General features: G+C 47.5%; 1 protein-coding gene across 1 annotated transcript in view; it reads left to right on the top strand.

The window, feature by feature from the left end:
• Positions 1–6340, top strand: part of TTC12 (tetratricopeptide repeat domain 12) — a 45206-nt gene extending 38866 nt beyond the window's left edge. The window contains exons 19-22 of the mRNA XM_063094395.1: positions 2464–2565; positions 3856–3955; positions 4879–5104; positions 6265–6340. Coding sequence (XP_062950465.1) covers positions 2464–2565; positions 3856–3955; positions 4879–5104; positions 6265–6340 — 504 coding nt within the window. The remainder of the gene's footprint in view (positions 1–2463; positions 2566–3855; positions 3956–4878; positions 5105–6264) is intronic.
• The last annotated feature ends 13908 nt before the right edge of the window (positions 6341–20248 follow it).

The raw sequence follows: 20248 nt of genomic DNA on the forward strand, positions 1-20248 counted from the left end.
AAACAGCTTCCATTGTTCTTGCTTTTGTGTGGTTTTGTTTTAGTGTCAGTGGGTCTTAACCTGTTTGAAGTTTGAGAATCTGCTGACTCTCTGAGGTATGGTGTGGATATACTGCACAGAATAATGCATAAATACCAAATAAAGCACATAAATACCATATTTTGCCTGCGTTTCAGGGCTCCCCCATGTGCCCATCTGTGAATCCCCTAGAGTCCAGCAACTCACGTTCCGTTTTCTGTATGGTCTGGAATTTAACCAGCTTATACAACGCAATCTATCTGATTTGTCCTATTTCAAAATATCCTGTGCAAATTGGACAGGCCAAGTGACTTTATTTAGAATCCCTTTTTTTCTGAAGTCAAAAAGCCAGGCCCATGTTTTGATCCTGAAGGTTGTTTATGCATAATGGTTTAGCCCCCTTGGAGATGCATGCTGGAATGGCTTTCTGAATTCTGTTTCTGACATTTGGATAAGAAAACTGAGAAGGGCCTGTGGTTAGCATGGTGCACCAGGAGAAGAATGTTCATATGATTTGAGAGGCTATTTGCCATCATCCTAGGGTGTGTTCTTCACTCACATTAGTAACCACCCCTGTTTTCCCACCAATCGGGGAAACATCCAGGATGGGTCTAGAAAACCAGCCCTTCAAGGATCACAGACTGGGAACTGGCTCCAGGGTTTAAAGAAGGTTCTGAGTAGATTCAGCCTACCCTGTTTGGAGCTGGCACTCTCACAACATCCCTGCTCCATGAATGTGTGAGAGGTGTTCAGGTTCCCTGCAACTGGATTGAAAATTCTAAGTGTACGTGCATTTTCATGGAGTGGTGGGTGGGGAGGGCATCATAACTTTCATCAGATCCTCAAAAGAGGCCCATGACCCCCAAAGTCATAAGAACCACTGTTCTCAGATGGCTGGTGCTTTTCTTGATGGTCCGACCTAAAGCTAGGCCTACACTAGTCCCTGGACAAACCCTTAGGGACTCTCTTGGGCCAGATTTTCTCAGGATTCCATGTGTGGCACAGTCAGGTACTTCCCAGTTTACTGAGCCGGGCAGCAGCTTCACCCTGGAATCTGGTCCTCGGATGGGACACATTCTCCACTGTCTTGGGATCTATAGGAAGCAGATTAGGGAAACAAAATTGATAATATGATAACACACAAGTTTATCTTTTCTCCCTCTGGAGACCTCATTAAAATGAGATTAAAGGCATTGGAAAGAAAAAGAAGTAGAAACGCACATTGACAAAGTGAACAGGCAAGAGGTTACCAATGGATAAGTAATTTTAACAAGTTTCTGGGAGATGGAGAACAGCTGTAGGAGTGGTAATTAGTGAGGAAGGCTGCAGAAACTTTCATGTGGAATACAGACGCAGGGGAGTACAGCTGGCGGCAGCAGACTGGCCTTGTAGTACCCTGGAGAGCATCGAGATTTTAAAGGTAGAAACAGCACAAGGTGGGGGCTGCACTTGGCAGGTAGGCGTCTATTCCCCTGGCGTGAAGTCAGAATGTTTTTTCTCTAAAGAACTGAAAGACCAGAGAAAAGCTTTTGCTTTCTGGTATTTGGAGGTGCCACCTCCTCTACCTGCCAGTCAACAAACTTCCCATAAGCACAGCATGCCAAACATATTATTATTGCTTTTTTCTTAATTGTGATTGGTCACCAGACATAAATAGGAAAACCAAGATAAGCAGAAAAATTGACCCAAAAGAAATAGAGATGGGAAACAGCCAAAAAAAAAAAGTATCATTTGTATTCTGAGAAAAATACAAGATAGTTACACCCATAAACAGTAACAGCTGGGCTGGCACCGTGGCTCACTAGGGAGAGTGTGGTGCTGATTACACCAAGGCCACAGGTTCGGCTCCCATATAGGGATGGTCGGTTAGCTCACTTGGGAGAGTGTGGTGCTGACAACACCAAGTCAAGAGTTAAGATCCCCTTACCGGTCATCTTTAAAAAAAAAAAAAAAAAGTAACAGCTGGCTATTTATAAAAAAAAAATATATATATATATATATCAGAGCTGAAATCTCCCAGGAAGTAGGAAAAGAACCAAAGATTCAGAAAGATACAGACAAAAGCTAAAAGATACAGGTTATCAATCCAGGAAGTGGAATGGCTCCTGATAAGGGCCCCACTGCCATCAGAGCTCTGGGAGGTATAAGGGGGCACTTTCGTTCTCAGAGTTGAACTGGTTGGTCCTGGGTAAAGCTGAAGTAAGCTGGCCTCTGTGTGTCAAGGCACAGTGTTGACAGCCCTTTGGTTGCCTACCCAGCAGTTTTCTTAAAAAGAACAGTGCTCGCTATTTACTACTTGGCCATTACATTTTTTAAAAATCAAGGTACATAATTTGCTTCCAATACTAATGATTGCTTTTGCCTCTCCAAACTCGGTTAACTGTCAAAGGTCATCAGCATTTCCGAAAGGATATGTAATCATCCCTTGCTTTCTGCTTCACTCAGAGAGCCGCTGGTGTTCTGAGCCGGACCCTCCCCTCCTCTCTGAAAGGCGTGGAGGAGGCGCTGAGGGCTGGAGTGGTGAAGAAGATGATGAGATTCCTGAAGGTAGCTAACGTCACTGGTCACCACCTCTTACATTTCCAGGAGTCTCCCATTTTATTCGGGGAGCAGAGTTAAGGTGGGCTTTGCCTAGTTAATGTGCTGCTGTTTCACCCCTGCTAGATTTTAGACTTCTTGAACAGGGATTCTTTTCTGCCTGTCCATCCGGCTGGTGCTCTGAACATCAACAAAAGAGTGTTGTATAAATAAGTAAATTGCTCATTAGATACATCCATAGAAACTGCTTACCTCTTAAGCCTAACTTTAAAATGAAAGAGATGGTCTGAGTGGCTTTCTGCAAGGTTTCTCAGGCTCATTATTTCGCTCATCGACTCGTGATGCTTTATACAGTTATCGGGAGAGTGCTGGATGTGACTCCACTGATGAGATATGTGAGCTGCAGAGTTACCATGTGACCAAAGGGCGTTGGGAGATGAGTGCAATGAATCTGAGTCTGTACAACAGTTAACAGGATTCACTGGAAAGGGCAAGGGGAATTATTAGGCTGCCATCTGGGGGTCCCACCTGTGATGGGTGTGCCCAGCAAGGTCGACTCACCCATGTTAGTGAGGTGACAGCATGGGTTTATTCATAAAACCCCAGGCTGAGTGGAGCAGAGAAGCATGCTGGGGAGAGGGGGGCTGCTGCTGTGGCAGGGGAATGTTGAGGGGGAAGGAAAATGGGTCTGAGTTTAGGCTGCCACTTGGGTGATGATTGTCATTCACTCTATACAACTTTTGCAAACCCACTAGAGGCTGCTGACGGCACACACATGTGCATCATGCACGTATTCATGCACATGTGCAGTTTAATGACCCTGCATTGAGTGATTTTAAGGGTTATGACTTGGCAGTTGCCACTTCTTAAAATCGTCTAGGTTCATGATGTTCTCCATGCAGGACTCTCAGCCTGACAGCCTTAGCAAGTCAGCCCTCACTCTCAAATGGTGAGATGACACGGGAGGGCCTTTTCTTCCCCTTTTTGGTAGATTTGCCGCCTGACAATATCATTCTTTTCTCAGCCACTCACTCAGAAAGCCTTCCAGAGGTAATTACTCGTGTACGTGACAGGCCTACATTTCTGTCAGGGGCGACGGCTGTGTTAGGGAGAGTGTGAGTGACACTCTGTCCCAGCAGGGACTGGGCCTGCTCACCAGGAAGCACAGCCCATGCTCAGTAGAACTCTCTTCTAAAAATTTAGGAAGCCATTAGCACTATTGTCACTGCACACTGTGGTTTCTAGTCAAGAACAATCTTAGCACTGATTTTACTTTTCTACTTTCATTCTGTAATCTAGACAGGAGGCCAGACCGCATCACTTTATGCTATAAAGATACTAGCTATCTGCACGAACAGTTATCATGAAGCTCGGGAAGAAGTAATAAGACTGGATAAAAGTAAGTGACAATTTCATTAAAGGAGCCCACATCCCAGAGGTTAATCCATCCTTGAGGCTGCAGAGGAGACTGCAGGTGAGGAGGGACTTAGCAGTGTCGCTGTTCACCTCTCCCCAGACTTCAGCAGTGTTTACAGAACAAGGTGCCATTCATCTCCCATCTGAAGGCATTTAATTTGCCTTGCGGCCGCGCACAGGTACACTGCCCATGCTGGAGCCTCAGCTGACGGACAGCTCGAAGATAACAGGGTCAAAGCAGGGAAACTCCCTTCTTTCACCAACTTAAATTGAAATTATTTCTAAAGCATTCTGCTTAAACTGACCTAGCCCTGGTTCTCTTCCTTCACAGAGGGAGAGGAAAAAAAATCCACCTTCAACCTTCAATGAACAAGGGAAGAGTCAGAGTCAGCTTAGCTTGAGTATCTTAAACTGGCTGTAGTTACTCATACAGGGGTCCCTGCTAATGTTCTCCTTACCCCCTCCTCTGGAGCACACAGAAGGTGAACTGCAGGGTGCTCTGCCATGGAAGCATGAACCTTTCTTCTGGATCCTATTTCTTGCCCTGCAGGCACAGGATGCTGCAGGCACATTGCCTCCCTCTCGGGGACTGTCAGGTGGTGGAGTGTAGGGGTTAAGAACAGGAACTTTCGAGAAGACACCTGCCTGACACATAGCATTCATTCATGCAATAACTCTGTTGTGCCGGGCACTGTTCGGGGCACCTGAGATACTTCAGAGACACAGGGAGTAGTGAAGAAGTTCATAGGCATTCAGATAATATTTGCTGAATGTGTGAACATTCCTTCTGCAGAGTTTCTGGGGAAGCCGGGCATCCACTGTCACCTCCCTGGGCCCCTTGTGTCCTGTGTCGGGCCTCCTGTTCGGGATTTGGAGGACTGTTGCTTGTTCCCTTCCTTCCTGCAGAGTTTAGCCTTTTGATGAAGCTGCTCAGAGTGGAGAACGAGGTTGTGGTGGGCAACGCTGCGCTCTGCCTTGGGAACTGCATGGAGGTGCCCAGTGCTGCATCTTCCCTGCTGAAGACGGATGTCGTGCGGGTCTTGTTGAAGCTGGCGGGCGGCGATGCGCAGAAGACGGCTGTGCAGCTGAACGCAGGCATTGCTCTGGGGAAGCTGTGCACGGCCGAGCCCAGGTAGGCCGCGGCCACCCAGCCAGGCCAGCCCAAGTGGCGGTCACAGCTCAGAAGGAGCAGGCCGAGCTGAGGCGCTGTGTTTTGGCTGGGACTGTGTGCCACACAGTATGGGGAGCCCCTGTGCCTTCCTGTGGGCCCGTGTGGGCCCCAGTAGCTGCTCCTCTGGAGGAAGGCTTCCTCGAGGGACCAGTGGAGCTCTCAGGCTCCAACCAAGTTGGCGAGGGAATCGTTTCAGGCACTGCCACTGTCCTCTCTCCAGTCCACTCCCCCATTCTCCTCCACCCTCCTCCCCTCTCCTTCTCCTCCTCCTCCCTCTCCCTCCTGCACCAGCTCCCCTTCTCTTTCCCTCCTTTTTCTCTTCTCTTCTTCTTCAGAAACAGTGAGACCTCCACTTCATTATTTTGCCTGAACTTAAACAAGTGGAGGAATGTCCAGTGAGGGTAGCATTTCCATGCTGGAGAAAACAGACTGGAGATGCACAGGTGCAGAACAGCATGTCCGCGGCCACCCAGCAAGCCAGGGCCAGAACCTTGGCTTTATCAGTGTGCACGGCTTCTCTTTTAGCTCAGACTTCTGCTCTGCTCTGCTCTGGTCCTGTTCTACCGTGCTTAAACACCTCCTCATGCGTGCTTCCAGAAGGTGTCCACCTGTGGCTGAGGGTTGGAGCCCTGGCATAGAATGGGGGTGGGGAGGAGTCTTCGGTGAGGGAGTGAGAGTGGTTACTTCCCTTAAAGCTGCAGGACTACTTCCTCCTCTGCAGAAAGAGAGGGTTGACATGGATGGCATCTTTCAAGTTCTGTCTGATTGTTTGAATGGAAGGAATAGATAAAATCTTCCTTCCACAGACAGCAAGACACATTAGCTAGGATGAGCTCAAAGTGGCAACCTGCTGGGGAGTTCTTGAGAGCAAGGTCTCATCTGATCAGCCTGTCACACCTGCCACCGCAATGAGAATGTTTTTAGTGTTTCATGGGCCTCCCTGAGAGCCTTAACCCCCATTGATCTTTAGGGCTCCCCGGTGCCACAGCCCTTTCCCCTTTCCACCCAGAGTGATAGGATTGATGTTCCCAGCTAGCCTCTGCTGAGAGAGCACAGCTCTGGGCTCCCAGAGTCTGAACCATGTCATTTATGCTCTGGGTTTTGTGTTCTGATTCTAATAGGTTTGCTGCTCAACTGAGAGAACTTCATGGGATAGAAATTCTCAACTCTACAATGAAGTACATCAATGATTCTTGAAAGACATGGTGTGTATGTGCATTTTGCAGATACACAGCTGTATACTGTGAGAAGTTCCTGTGCTAATAAAGCAAGACCTTTGAAGTATCCACTCCAGACTGAATATTTTCATAATGTTTGCCTATTGAGTTTTCCATGGTAAGAAGAGAGTGGGCATCGATTTGGCTATTGCGGTGGAAACTATGCACTGGGTGCTTAACATCCACCATACCCTCCTCCGAATGTTCCGTCCTATTCTGCAGAGGCTGGAAACCAGCAAACCAAAAGCCGCATTTCCCAGACTCCCTTGCAACAATGGTTCCGGATGGGAACTAGATTCTACCAGTCTAATGCCACTTCCTGCCCCTTTGGCTGTTTTCTGCTGGTAACATTCTAGAAACATCAGATTTTTTGGCAGCAGCATTTCAGCAGTTTTTCACCAGCACTGGCGTGGCTAGAGATTGTTGCAGTTGCATGAGTGGTGGTGGCAGCTTCCTGAAGCCTGGCCTGCAGTTGAGGCATGTGCTCTTGAATTCCGTGGGTCAGTGACGAGTGGTGGCTTCATGTCAGGGGAATCATTCCTGGAAGTCCCACCTGGAGCCCTCCTCCAGCCCATCTAATGGTGGTGTAAGTACCTCACTCCCTGTGCTAGATTGTTCTGTGCTTAAAGTGCCAAAGCAGGGGGTTCTATTTCTGCACTGAACTATGACTGATGCAAACATTCTCGTATTTATTTCTAACCTGTCTTGCACTCACACCCCATCCCCAACGGCATGGCTGCCTTTGGTTTCCCCAGGGCCATTCTAAATCAGGGCCACCTGTGGACTTCAAGTCCCTGAGTGAAAAGTCCAGCAAGTGACACTATGCTTTGACTTCTTGGTAAAGTCACTTGATGATTTTAGGGTAAGAGGCAGGATCTGCATGGTACACTGAATGCTAAGAGTCCCAGACCAAAGTTACAAAGACTTTTGGTCCTACCCTGCTCCCTGCCAGCTGTGTGACTTTGGGCAAGTTGCTTAACTTTTCTGAACTTTAGCTGCTGCTCCTGGAAAAACTAGAGTAATACCTGTCCAACCTACCTCCTACATTGCTGTGAAGGTTAAGTGAAGTTTGGAAGTAGATGGCATTTTGGGAGTTATAAAGTGCTACACAAATACAAGAAATTACCAAGCTCCATCTTGACACTGAGGGGGCTAACTATGATGTTGGTTGGGTTAAGTTTGATCGGTCTGGGAAAGGATAAAGCTCATGTCTTTTAAGGAATCAAAGCTGGGCATTTTCTGAAACATGTAGGAAAGGAAATTCTCCTCTTCCGGGGAGATTTTATTCAACTCACTCCAAGAAATGGTTCTTCACCAGTGAAGCAGCTGTTGGCTTAAATTAAGAACTTAGTCCTTGAAACAAGATAGATTAGATAATTGGCACTTTGGGGGGCTGGAAGAAAATCAATAGTCCCAAGCCCCTCACACTGGGATTGGTATGCCGTCTTGGCTGGAGCAAGCTCACTGGAATACTGTGTGACAGGAAGCTGGGTGGCAGGCAAATGACAGGCCACAGCAGAGAGGCCGGGACCTGCCTACTCAGTCCCATCATGCAAACAAACACTCTTCAAAAGGCTCCTGAGTTGCAAAAGGAGAATAGCTTGATACTAAACATCACAGAGAAGAAAATTAGAGGCTGCAAGTTTTGCTGTTTTTGTAGAGAATTCAGTGGTGCTTTAAGAATGGAGAGGCTGCCTATGCACGTAACCAGCATGTGAGTCTCCTTTGACTGGAAGCTCAGGCCCCTCCTGCTCCCGCTCTTTGGCTGCACTCCTTCCTGGTTCTTGAACGTGGCTATTATAATTGTGATCTCTCCCCCAAAGAATGGGAATGCCAAATTACATTATCATTTTTGTTTCCGAGTGCCTGTCAAGAGTAGTAATCTCCGCTTTGGAGGAGGGCCGGCTGCACCTGAGACAATCCCCCTCTGGCAGCTGGGAAGAGATGTTTTACAAGTGTTCTCCATCTCCAGCGTGAGCCCTGCCTCCATCCTGTTACCTCTGACACATGCTACCGTGCAAGGCTTCCAGGCAGCATGGGAGAAACTGATGCCATGTTGAAGGGCCTCATCTCCATGTGCCAGGAACTGCTGGCACCAGCCTGAGCACCCTTGCAGGCATAGTTTATTCTGAAATTGCAGAGTCTGCTGGGCCAAGGGTCAAAGGAGCTGGATTGTCCATCTGTTTTAGTCCATTTTGTGTTGCTATAACAGAATTACCTGAGAGTGGGTAATTTATAAAGAAGAAAGGTTTATTTGGCTTATGATTCTGGGACAGCTGCATCTGGCATGGGCCTCAGGCTGCTTCTACTCATGGCAGAAAGTGACAGGCAGCCGGCAGGTACAAGCAGATCACATGGTGACAGGAAGCAAGAGCAAGAGAGAAGGTGCCAGGGTCTTTTTAAGCAACGAGCTCTCACGGGAACTAATAGAGCAAGAACTCACTCATTAATCCCCCTCCCCCAGGGAGAGCATTAATCCATTCATGAGGGACCCTCTCCCATGACTCAATCAGTTTCCAACACTGCCACATTGGGGATCAAATTTCCACATGAGTTTTGGAGGGGACAACACATCCAAACTCCATCAGCATCTAAAGAGGATGTGGCCAAAGTGGAACTCCATCACCGTCCCGAAGCCACCGCAGAAGTGTCAGGTAACAGATGGTGAATAGCGTCTACCACCTTCCTAGACCATGTGACCAGTTCTAGTGGCAGCAAGGTGAGACTGAGATTAAATGTTGGGAGGAGATAGCAGAAAGGGGCTGAGAGGCTGCAGCAGGTCAGGGCGCTGTTGTAAACACTTTTCTGAGGATTGGTTAGAACCAAAGCTTCTTGGCTGGAGAAGTGAGTGAAGGATAGTACTATCTGGAAGTGTTTTGAAGCCAGAGACATTTAATTCTACATGATTTTTTTCTTTTTCTTTTTCTTTTTTTTTTTTTAAGCAAAACAGCCCGTTGTCTAAATACCTTGAAAATATGGGCTCTACCCAGGGCCCAGTAAGAGGAGAGAGTAATCAGGGCCGGCCCGTGGCTCACTTGGGAGAGTGCGGTGCTGATAACACCAAGGCCACGGGTTCGGATCCCATATAGGGATGGCCGGTTCGCTCACTGGCTGAGTGTGGTGCTGACAACCAAGCCAAGGGTTGAGATCCCCTTACCGGTCATCTTTAAAAAAAAAAAAAAAAAGAGGAGAGAGTAATCAGAAGTGAGGAAAACACGTTTAGAACTGACTCCCTTTCTTTATGTGAGAGGCTCTTGGTCCTCATCAGCAGGCATCCTGTAGATCTGCAGAGAGACAGAATAAATCCTGCCCCTGCATTGTGCATTCACTCTGAGCTGGGCACTATGTACGTGTTTCAAGGTCCTGCCCCACATTAGCCTCATGAGGACCCTGAAAGGCAGCTATAACCTCCACTCTGTGGGTAAAGAAACTAAAATGTAACAAGAATAGGTACTTCCTTTTCAGGATCACATAGCCAGTAAGCAGGGAAGTAAGAATTTGACCCTGGCTGTGTTTTTAACTCCTTCCGCATGTAAAACATTCCTCCACTTACTAAATGTGAGCTGCAGAAAAGTCATCTAATTTCTTGGAGCCTCAGTACCCTCTCTGTAAAATGGAAGCAACAACTCCTCCCTCACAGTCTGTGGTTTAGAAATAACATACATGAAGTGCCTAGCTTGGATGACTGGCAAATAGAAGACATCTACTTAGTGGTGACTATTATGTTTAGACCAGAAATTACCATGAACTCATGATCTGCCGCCTCCCACCCTCACTGATCTTCTCATCCTTCTAGGTCCTCCATCTCACTGAAGGCAAGCAAGTATTGGCTATGTTTACCTTTCCCTCTCTCCTGTGCCTGGTGGTAAACATGAGGATCCCCCAAGTCCCAGCTGCCAGCCAGCAGCCTGCCTTCTTACAGTCCCTCTGCAGCAGCAGGTCTGAGAGCACCAGTCCTGGGTGGGATGGGGTTCTGAGCACACTTGGGGCTCTGGGATGACAGTGTTCCTTACCAGGAGCCAAATGACTGGGGCTTGCTGGGGCCTGGGGCTGGGCTACATTTCCATTAGCAGGACCCAGTGTGCTGTGGAAGGTGCTAGGATTGATGCCGCAACCCCCCACCTCCCAAACAGATGTTCCTCTGTACTTGCTATTTGTCCTCAGCTTGGAATCAGAAACACCTGTTGATTCCAATGACTATGGTTCCAACTACACATTCGTCAGGATATCATTAGTCCTTTTCTCCCCGAGCCCCAGAACTGCATGCCCTACCCTCCCTGATGCTCTGGAAAGAGGTTAGCTGAGCGCAGCAGGACACCAGCTGACTGTCACCTCCTCCGACAGCTCCCAGCCTCACCGCGGCTGCATGCTAGCCAAGCACTGGGCTTCTGTGATCTGAAGCCAGCTGGATTTCTTTTTTGACAAGACCTCTAATTGGATCACAATTTCAAAAGAGCAGAATAAAGAATGAGTTCTCCCTGGAGGCATTCTGCCCCTTGGTCTGACTTTGCCCTGCGGCTGGATCAGGCTTTTCTGGCTGCTCTAGGGCTTGGCCCTGATCAGGGTGGGGATAGGGCCAGCAGAGCAGAGGGGGCATCATGCTACTGATCATCTCCACCAGCCACCCCCAGCCTCAGGTCTCCCCAGTTCTGGAGCTGGGCTCCTTTCACCGGACAGTTGGAAGGAGCTGCTCCGTGTAGCTATGGCTGTCTGCCTGATGTGCCAGTTCAGCTCAGCCTGAGCATCACTCTGTTGTCACATGTCTGTCTCCAACTTCGCATTTGTGCTTTTAATCTTCAGCAGCCCCATCTGCTCATTTAGATTCCGCACCTCCCCTTGAGCCACGGGCACACACATACACACGCATGCCCATGCAGAGTCCACCTCTCTGCAGCCGAGAGATGAATTTTCATTTGAAAATGGGTGAGTTAACATGATGGGGATTTAGGCTAGCTCAAAGGCACAGCAAGATAGTGAGAATTATTGGAATGAGTGGTGAGAGAAAAGGCTCCTAGAATGTCCAAGGTGAAAACTATTCAGGGATCATCTGATCCATGACTTTACTGGAATCCATCTGATTTCATTTGCTAAATACAATTCATGGCTCCAAAAATGTCTAGTCCACACCTCCTCATTTTACAAATAAGGAAACTGAGATTCAGAGAGGCCAGCTGAACTATCTTCAATGTCCTTACCATTTTTAAATAACTTTCTGAACGGCCCAGAGAAGGGCAGGGACTCAAGGGAGACCCTGGGAGGCAGAGAGCTCAGTGGACAGATGCAGACTCAGAGCCCAGCTCCGCCTCTTGACCTCCATGGGTTGCTTAGCCCTTGATTCCCTTGTCTATAAATAGTGGACGTGGGAGAGATATGACACCCATTTTATGGATTAGTTGTGGGGATTACATGGGATGCCTTCTGAAAAGCTCTCAGCACTGTGCGTGGCACACAGTCAGCCCCGAGGAAATGGCAGCTCCCAGTGTTGTCACTACACTGGCATAGATGTTGTCACTACACTGATCAGCTGCTGGCATAGATGCCCCTGCCTAACCATCCCTTTGTGCTCTTTTCTGGAGTTTTTAAACATGGAGATTTTTATCAGGGTTGAAGAGTTCCTATTCGAACCTACCCCAAAGGTGGGGAGATGGAGAAGTGAACTTCCAGGTTCAGTGTTATCCAGATGTAGACCACCTTCATAAGTGGGGGGGGGAGGCTTGGCTGGGGAGGAGGGCTGGTGGGAATCCAGGTGGGATGGGCACAGGCCCAGAAAGAGCATGAAGGACTGAAATGCACATTCAATGGTATTAGGTGCTGCCGAACTCTGCACTGCATTATCCATATCAGGGGAAGATAAGAAAAAGGCAGGCACTGGATTTGGTTACTGTGAGTTATTGCAACAGCCTCCTTGCTGATTTGCCTGTCTCACTCTGTCTTCTAAGCCATCCTGCACACTGCAGCCAGCACAATCCTCCCAGACACCACTTTCATCATGTCACACCCCTTCTCAGGCACCTTCTCACAATTGTCTACAGGATAAAGGGCAAAATCCTTTGCTTGGCATTTGTGTGTGGGTGTATTTGTGTGCGTGTGCAATGCGTGTATGTGCATGTGTGCATGTGTATAGGGAGAGGAAGATGATAGGACTTTTTTAATTTTCTGAAGTTTTACTCTTGAGTGCTCAGATTATTTTACTTACATTACCGTAAGATGTACACGAATGCCTTACACTGCATATGAGTAAGAGCCTTGATTCATAAATTTAGGTATAACTTTAAATAGGAATATTTATTACTTTAAATAAGAATATTTATTATTACACCTCAAATTATTTTTCTGTATAAATAAGAGTGATAAAATTATACATGGCCTTTGCCCATAACCCATCCAGTGTAATCTCACTGTGCCTTAATGTAGGTTTGGTTTTAGGGTCATGTTCTGGTTCCCACTTATGCCAGCCAATCTTCGGTACCAACCCTGGGTCCCATGACTTTGTGGCACACAGTGGTGTTCCAGCGCCTCACGAAGCCCAAGGAATATCTGTTGAATGATGGGTCCCCCCTGAGCCCTCTCTTCTCTCAGGCCGGCTTCCCAATATGTGTTGTATTCCTTCCACTCATTCCTATCCCCTTCTGCTCCTGCTCCTCCCTCCCCTTGAAAGACCTCTCCTTTCCTCTCTTTAAATCCCACACATCCACAAAGCCCCGACATAAGAAAATGACAGGTCCCTTTTGTTAAATACAGCGTAGGTTTCAGATTCTGTCTAATGAAGTGGGTATTATTATTCTCACTTTACAGATGAGTAAACTGAGGCGCAAAGGGTTAAGCAACTGGCCCAAGATCTGCATCCAGTCCCTGCAGGCACTCAACCCCTCCACTCCCCACGAAGCCCTCTCCAGCCCACTTGACTCACCCATTCTCTGGATTCCTGTGCCGTGCTGCGCTTTTAGATATTCATTGTTATGAAATTCTTTTCTGAATCTTTATTTTTTCTCTCCAACGAGAATTTAAATTCACTAAGGATGTGGAAGATTTATTATCCTGTGAGAAGGCTTGTAAACCAAAAAAGAGAATTAGGTCTAGACAAAAGGCGTTTAATGACCTCACTCTAAGGCTATGTCATTCTGGAGGGCATGACCTTGAGTTGGTGCTTGGTGCTGTCCTCAAGAGCATGTGGCTGAGTCACCAGTAGTGACAGTGGCTTCCCTCTCCCTCCCCTTTGGCTCCCAAACGCACAGTTAGACACCACTGGTTCCTTCATTCCTCGGAGAAGTATGCAGCTGCTACCACGATTCTTCTTCACAACATCCACATGACATGGAATGGGATGGTCCCCCTTTATGCTGTCTCTGAGCAAATATAAGCCAAAGGCTATCCTTCAAAGGTCGCAGAGAATCCTGGTGCTCCATGCCAAGCCTCAGCCCTGCAGCATGTCTCGTGTACGTGGTAATAATAGCCTCACATAGGGAAGTGCTTTTAAGTTCTTCAAAGACCTTTCATGTCCATGATCTCATTTCATCTGCACAATGTCCCTGTGAGGTAGGTATTATTATTTCTCATTTGAATCTAAGGAAAGAGAAGTCTGAAAATTCAGTGTTTTGTCTAGAATTTCCCAAGGAAATCATGGCTGAGCCAGTACCAAAACTCAGCCTTTACCCTGAACCTCACTGCCCACTGCCCAGCCTGGTCTCTCCTTTCACTGATTTTCTGGCCCAAAGTGTAGCACAGTCAACTAGCCAGGGCTTTTCACTTGTTCCCTAAGTGTGAAGGGAATAATGAAACTCTAACCCCTTTAAGGTTTTATCAGCAAGCCCTGCTAATCCATCAGCAGTCTGTTAGATAACAGCTTAAATCTCCGCACTGCAAAGGATTACCTTCCCATTGGATCCAGCACAACACATCAGAGGAGGCACAGGGTGGTTACCGGAGGCACTTTCTCTGCAAAAATGGAGATGCTCAGGTTTCTCGATGCGACTGTCCTTCCTCATGGAGTCTAGAATCTGTGTGTACATCAGTGGCTCCTCAGCAAAGATTACTTAAATGACAGTATGTTCCTGAAAAGCTCCTCATTCATTCAATAAACACTTATCAGTATCTGCCAAGCACTGTGCTTGATAGAACAAAATGATTTGGGGTACAATGAGTCTTATTTTCTCATCCACTTCTATTATAATTATGGCAGGGCATTATCAAGGTGAAAAACAAATCAGACACAAGAAAAAACTCCCCTTGGTGCTGTCAGAGCCTTGGGCTCTGATCCATAAACCCCACGTCAGGTATTACAGAAATATCTACTGAGGGTGGAGGGAAGGGGCCTGGCTGGTCTGGACGGTTCTCCAAATCCCAGAACTTAGATTATAGGGGTTATCACTCCAAAGACCAGGAGTGATAGAATGCCTGCTGTCTTTCAAGCAAAGGGAAGTTTGAAGTCTTCAGACTTTGGTCAGTCTGCTGCCAGTTTTTCAGCAGTTTATAAATGGAGGGATCTTGGCTGATTAAACAAACCTCTCCTCTGTGGTCTTTATTACTCCTAGACTCAGCTGTGACTTTTTCTACCAAGAGCAGGTTGCAAGTAGATCAGGAGAAATTGGGTCTGCAATCCAGAGCTCAGTAAAACTGGTCTTGTCTTTCCCTTAGATGTTTGCTGGGGGCACACACCTCCGTTAAAGTGCTATCAGTTTAGGGCCCCTAGTCCTGGTTGGACCACACATCTGATGCTCTGGATCATTAAAAGAGCAACAAAGAAATACATGGGTTTTTCTTCTTCTTAGAGCTAGGGGGCCGAGCCTGTGGCGCACTCGGGAGAGTGTGGCACTGGGAGCGCGGTGACGCTCCCGCCACGGGTTCGGATTCTATATAGGAATGGCCGGTGCACTCACTGGCTGAGCACCGGTCACGAAAAAGAACTAGGAATGGAAGTAGGAATGGTGTTTTTGAAATGAGCACATTCCAAATAGCTGAGCTATAACCTAAATTACTGAGAAAAGCAAATCACTGTCTGCAGGGGTGGTGGGGCAATGTTTGTTCAGCAGTGGGAGGCTAGAAAGGTGGCCCCAGGGAGTTCTTTCTGGAGACACTCTGGAACCAACATGAACCAAGAGTCAGAAGTCCCAGCTCTGCCCCAGCCAGGTTTATGATCTCAGACTCACTTCTCTAGTCTGGGCCTTTGACTTGCTATTTCCTTGTAGATTTGGATAATGGGGATTTGCTTGTCCAGTCTACAAGGAAGTTTCCCATTTTGGTAATGATGCCTCTATTTTCCTCGGGGAACCACTCCTCCCCCAGGCTTGGACCTCATGATTCAGGTGGAGCCAACTCTAACCCTAATTCCAGCAGTGAGCATGGAAGCCAGGCCCAGCCAGTCACAGCAGGACTCAGCCCAGATTTTTGCTAGAGCATAAGGAGAGAAGAGCTCTTGTTTTTTCACTTCAGTTGCTTGGAGGATAGGATATGAGTCTGGAGCTATGGCGGCGATGTTACCATCCTTGAAGAAGGCTTCACTGAGAATGGAGTCAACATAGAAGAAAGCAGATACAAGAGGTTGGAGCCCTCAGATCCTAGCTGTGTGAGATAACGACTCCCTTTTGGCTTAAGCCAGTTTGGGTTGTCACTATTACCAATAGAGCCCATATCCATACCCACCCCCTTGACCAGGTTCCCCTGTCCCCTTTATCTTGCCTAAGTTCGACTTACTCTTAAAGAATCAGTTTAAGTGTCAAGTGCTCCTCCCATCTCCCCTAGCTCCTTTCCTTCCCCAACATAAAATCTTAATAGAGGTACATCATTCTAACATGCTATATAATTGATTTATCATGATATATTGTTTATTGTTGGCATTCTGCCCTCCCCTCCCCCTAGAACGTCAACTCCATGATTTTTGTTGGTCTGATGACTGATGTGACCAAGTACCAAGAAAAGTGCTGATACATAATAGTTGCTCGATAAATATCTGTTGCTTGAATGGTGAAATTTAGTAGGGGAAGGGATTAGGAGACTCTCCCCACAGTCAGCCTGTGGTGAATTCTGGTTACTCTCACCTACTTCAAGCTCTCCACACCTCCCCACTCTCTATTGGTGGTAATGGTTTAGACCAAAATGCTACAATGAACAATATCTTCTATATATTAAGTACCCAGTGTGTGCCAGGCGCTGGGATAAGTGCTGGGCACACACAGATGAATAAGACGGTCTCTTCTTTCAAGGGGCTTCCAGCCAAGACAGGAGACAGGCACACTAGAGAATCATGTACCATTGGGCTTAGTGCAATGTTTGCCATACAGGGATGGGGCATCTGCCCAGGCAAGGGACACTGGTGTAGGACATGACAGGGATGGGTATGGATTGTGGGTAGGGAGAGAAGATGGGGAGAAATAAATGAAGCTCAGTCTGATTCTCTCCTTCACTCTTCTTGTCTGGGCTGAGCTGAAGACATCTGCATTAATCCCCTTATCCATTCTCCACCTGCGGACAGATTCTCTCTCACCTGGCCAAGTAAATGGGGGTCTTTTACTCTTTTAAGTTTCAAGGCAAAAAGATTCATAGCCCCCTTTGGTTACCTGTTTCCACAACATTTAATGCCATCATTCAGAAATACTCGTAGGCTCTTGTCTAAACCCATCTTTGCTTCTATGAAAAGCCAACCCTTGCACCCACCACTGCGTACCTGGAAAAGGGATACTCAGTTCTTGCTCTCAATAACTCACCTCCTCCATTTTGCTCCTGAGTCAGGGCTCCCAGGGCCAAGCATTAACTCCTTTCTCTTCTAGATCACCCTGAGTAACTTCTCCAGGAGAGAGAGGATAGCTCAAAGCTGGATGAAATCCAAACGGCGTCCTTTTCCCAGCCTGAAACTCCATCTACCTGACACTCCGTGTGCCAAGTTTCCATACTCAGATGCAAATCTACCGGCATGTGTGCAGTTTCTCTCTTACTGGCGAAAATGATTTTTAACAGTCCCAGGGACACATTACTTTCTTTCCAGCCAGAAAAGGAGAGACAGAGACATTTCCACTGAGACTAAGTAATCCTGAAGTTTCTCCAGAAGCCAAATGTGATTGAGCTAACGCTGACCTTTCCACAGGCACAGCTTCCAAAGGTGTCTTTCAGCCGCAGGCAAAGTTCTGATGAGCATAGTATGACTCAGAGCTCCATCTCTTCAGCACCAGCTCACACACCTTCTCACTCACCTGGGGTTTTCTCTTCTGCCCAGGTTGAAGGAGAATGAGCAGTTGCCCTAAACCTCTAGGGCTGACTTATGCCCCAGGAGTTCCTATTGCTCAGGCCTGGCCTCGAGGCATGCGACCCCATCACTGCACAGTCTGAGAGTCCCCTATTTGATTTTATCAAGGCTGTTCTGGCCGTATATTAAGAGCACATGCCTTGGCAAAAGGCAAGCCAGGTTCAAGTCCTGGGCCGTCTAGTTGCCAACTGCTTAACCATCGGCTCCTCTAAACCTGTTAAAATGGGAATAATAACAGTGTCTTCCTCAGGGGGGTTGTCAAGAGGATTAAATGAGATAATGCAGGATGTTCACTCTAGATGGAGTCTGGCACAGAGCAAAGGTTCACTGAATGACAGGTCTTGTTATTGCTTTGACCCTTCAAGCCTCACCATCAATTTCTTCTCATTCATCAGAAAAGCCCTTTGCTTAGAAAACTGTACTCATAAAAACATGTGCGAACTATTGTAAATGATCATAAGGAATCCGTTTGGAGAAGGGTAGTGGTGTTGGGAATCTCTGATTCTTCCTAGTGTCCCTAGTGGCCTGGACTGGGGTGCAGGTAGGAGAAAACTGGACAGGAAAGCCTGCCCAGCTGAAATAGGGCTCAGAACCCACTTGGACTAGAAAAGTCTCTGAAAAAGGCCAAAAGTCAGCCTCTGCCCGCTGAGTTTCACCTTCCCATTCCTTTGTCCATTTATTCATTTATCAAATATTAAATGAGTTCTTTCCTACATGTCAAGCACGAAGATCAGCAGTGAACAAGATTTTTGTCCCGGAGCTTGTACTTTAGTAGTCTGTTTGGATCTCTTTGACTTTTAAGAATTGTATTCTTCACAACCATCTATGTCAAATGGTGAAAAAACAAAATCTTTTCTTGGTTTCTTTTAGTGTGTCTCACTAACTTTCCACCCCTAAAAGAAAGGAAGGAAAAGAGCACTTTACTAAACAGTGAGGAAAATTTTAAAAACAGAATGCAAGAAACATGACACAGTCATTTCCGAAGTCCCTTTCTTTTCCTACAGAGCCAGCAAGCTTTCAGACCTTCCTGTTTGTTGCACAACCCAAGAAAGCCAGCTTTTAGTGCTTAGCTCTTTCCCTGTCCCGGCTCTTCCTTGCTCACACCCTTCCAGGAAGGGCCCAGAGGAGGGGAGAGAATGGATTTATCCCCAGATAAACAAGGTTGACATAAGGAGAGCATTTTCCCTCTAGGGTTCCCGCTAATGGAAGAGTCAAGGTTATATCCTCATATCTCTCTGCCTGACTCTTGGTTAAACTGAAAAGAGTTATATTTAAAATTGACAGTCTCTTCAAAACTTCCAGAGAAGGAATTGTCCATGACCTCTCAGATGTGCTCTAGAGTCGACAAGGCCCAGTGTTAGACTGATGCTACTCTAAAGCCTGGGTCTTGGCCAAGCATTTCTTCTAAGCTGCTTTAGTGGCAGAATTCTTGGGACATTTGTTTCTTATTTTTATGTGGACCCAACCCAGAAACACAAGCACCCAAAGCCACAAAGAACCAGAGGCCATAATTCTCACAGTGAGAACTGTGGCTCTTGAAGCTCAGGGCTTCAATTTCTGGTTTCTTGACACTCAAAATAGTTTTTATCAAAACATCCTTCAAAGGGGATGCTGGTTTCCATATTAGGTGGGGGAAATTTTTGTATCCTGCCAACTTCAGAAATGTCCTTACTCCATTCTTGGTTTACTCCATTCTCACTCCTGCTTTTATAGTCCACCTTGACCCCCAACAGGGGCTATTTTTTCTGGCATATTCAGTAACAAGTCCATCTGCTTGGGTAGAAGCAAAGCCAGCAGACTTCCACACCAGGCTCTCACCATCTGGCGCGTCAGACCAGCAGCAGGCTCTGTGGGGACATCCGGCCCCCTTAGCCCCACTGGAGGCAGACCTGGCACCCCTCAGCTTTGGAGCCCACCTCGACGGCTCTCCCACAATCCGCTGAGCCTTCCTGAGTACACGGAAAACAGGGGAATGATACATTGATCTTTTTCCTCAATTTCTCTGAATGACTATTTTGAATTCGGTTAATCAAATGTAATTCTGGCTTTGTGGGTAGGTTCCAGCTTATCTGACCAAATCTGGGTGAAAGCATTGAAGTTTAGAGGGAACAAATTGGCTTCCTGCCTACATCCTCTTCTGCCTCTGACATGTTAACACAGCGGCTTTTCTCTCTCCCCTTGGGGTTTCTGCGTGTCTACAGGGGCCAGCCGTTTTCCTCAAGGCTTTCTGTGGTTAGGTTATTCCCTTTCTGTTATTATGCAAAACTTTCGCTTCTGAGAATGTAACATTACCTGGTAGTAAAAACAAAAACAAGAAGTAGAGGGAGGAGAAAGAGGAGGAGGAGGAGAGGAGGGAGGGAGGGGGAGGAGGGAGAGGGAGGGAGGGAGAGGGAGGGAGGGAGAGGGAGGGGGGAGAGGGAGGGAGGGGGAGGAGGGAGGGGAGGAGGGAGGGGAGGAGGGGGAGAGGGAGGGAGGGGGAGGAGGGAGGGGAGGAGGGAGGGGGAGAGGGAGAGAGGGAGGGAGGGGGAGGAGGGAGGGGAGGAGGGAGGGGGAGAGGGAGAGAGGGGGAGGAGGGAGGGGGGGAGGGAGAGAGGGGAGGAGGGAGGGGAGGAGGGGGAGAGGGAGGGAGGGGGAGAGGGAGGGAGGGGGAGG

Source organism: Cynocephalus volans, chromosome 4 (genome assembly GCF_027409185.1).
Source record: "Cynocephalus volans isolate mCynVol1 chromosome 4, mCynVol1.pri, whole genome shotgun sequence".
NCBI lineage: Eukaryota > Metazoa > Chordata > Mammalia > Dermoptera > Cynocephalidae > Cynocephalus > Cynocephalus volans.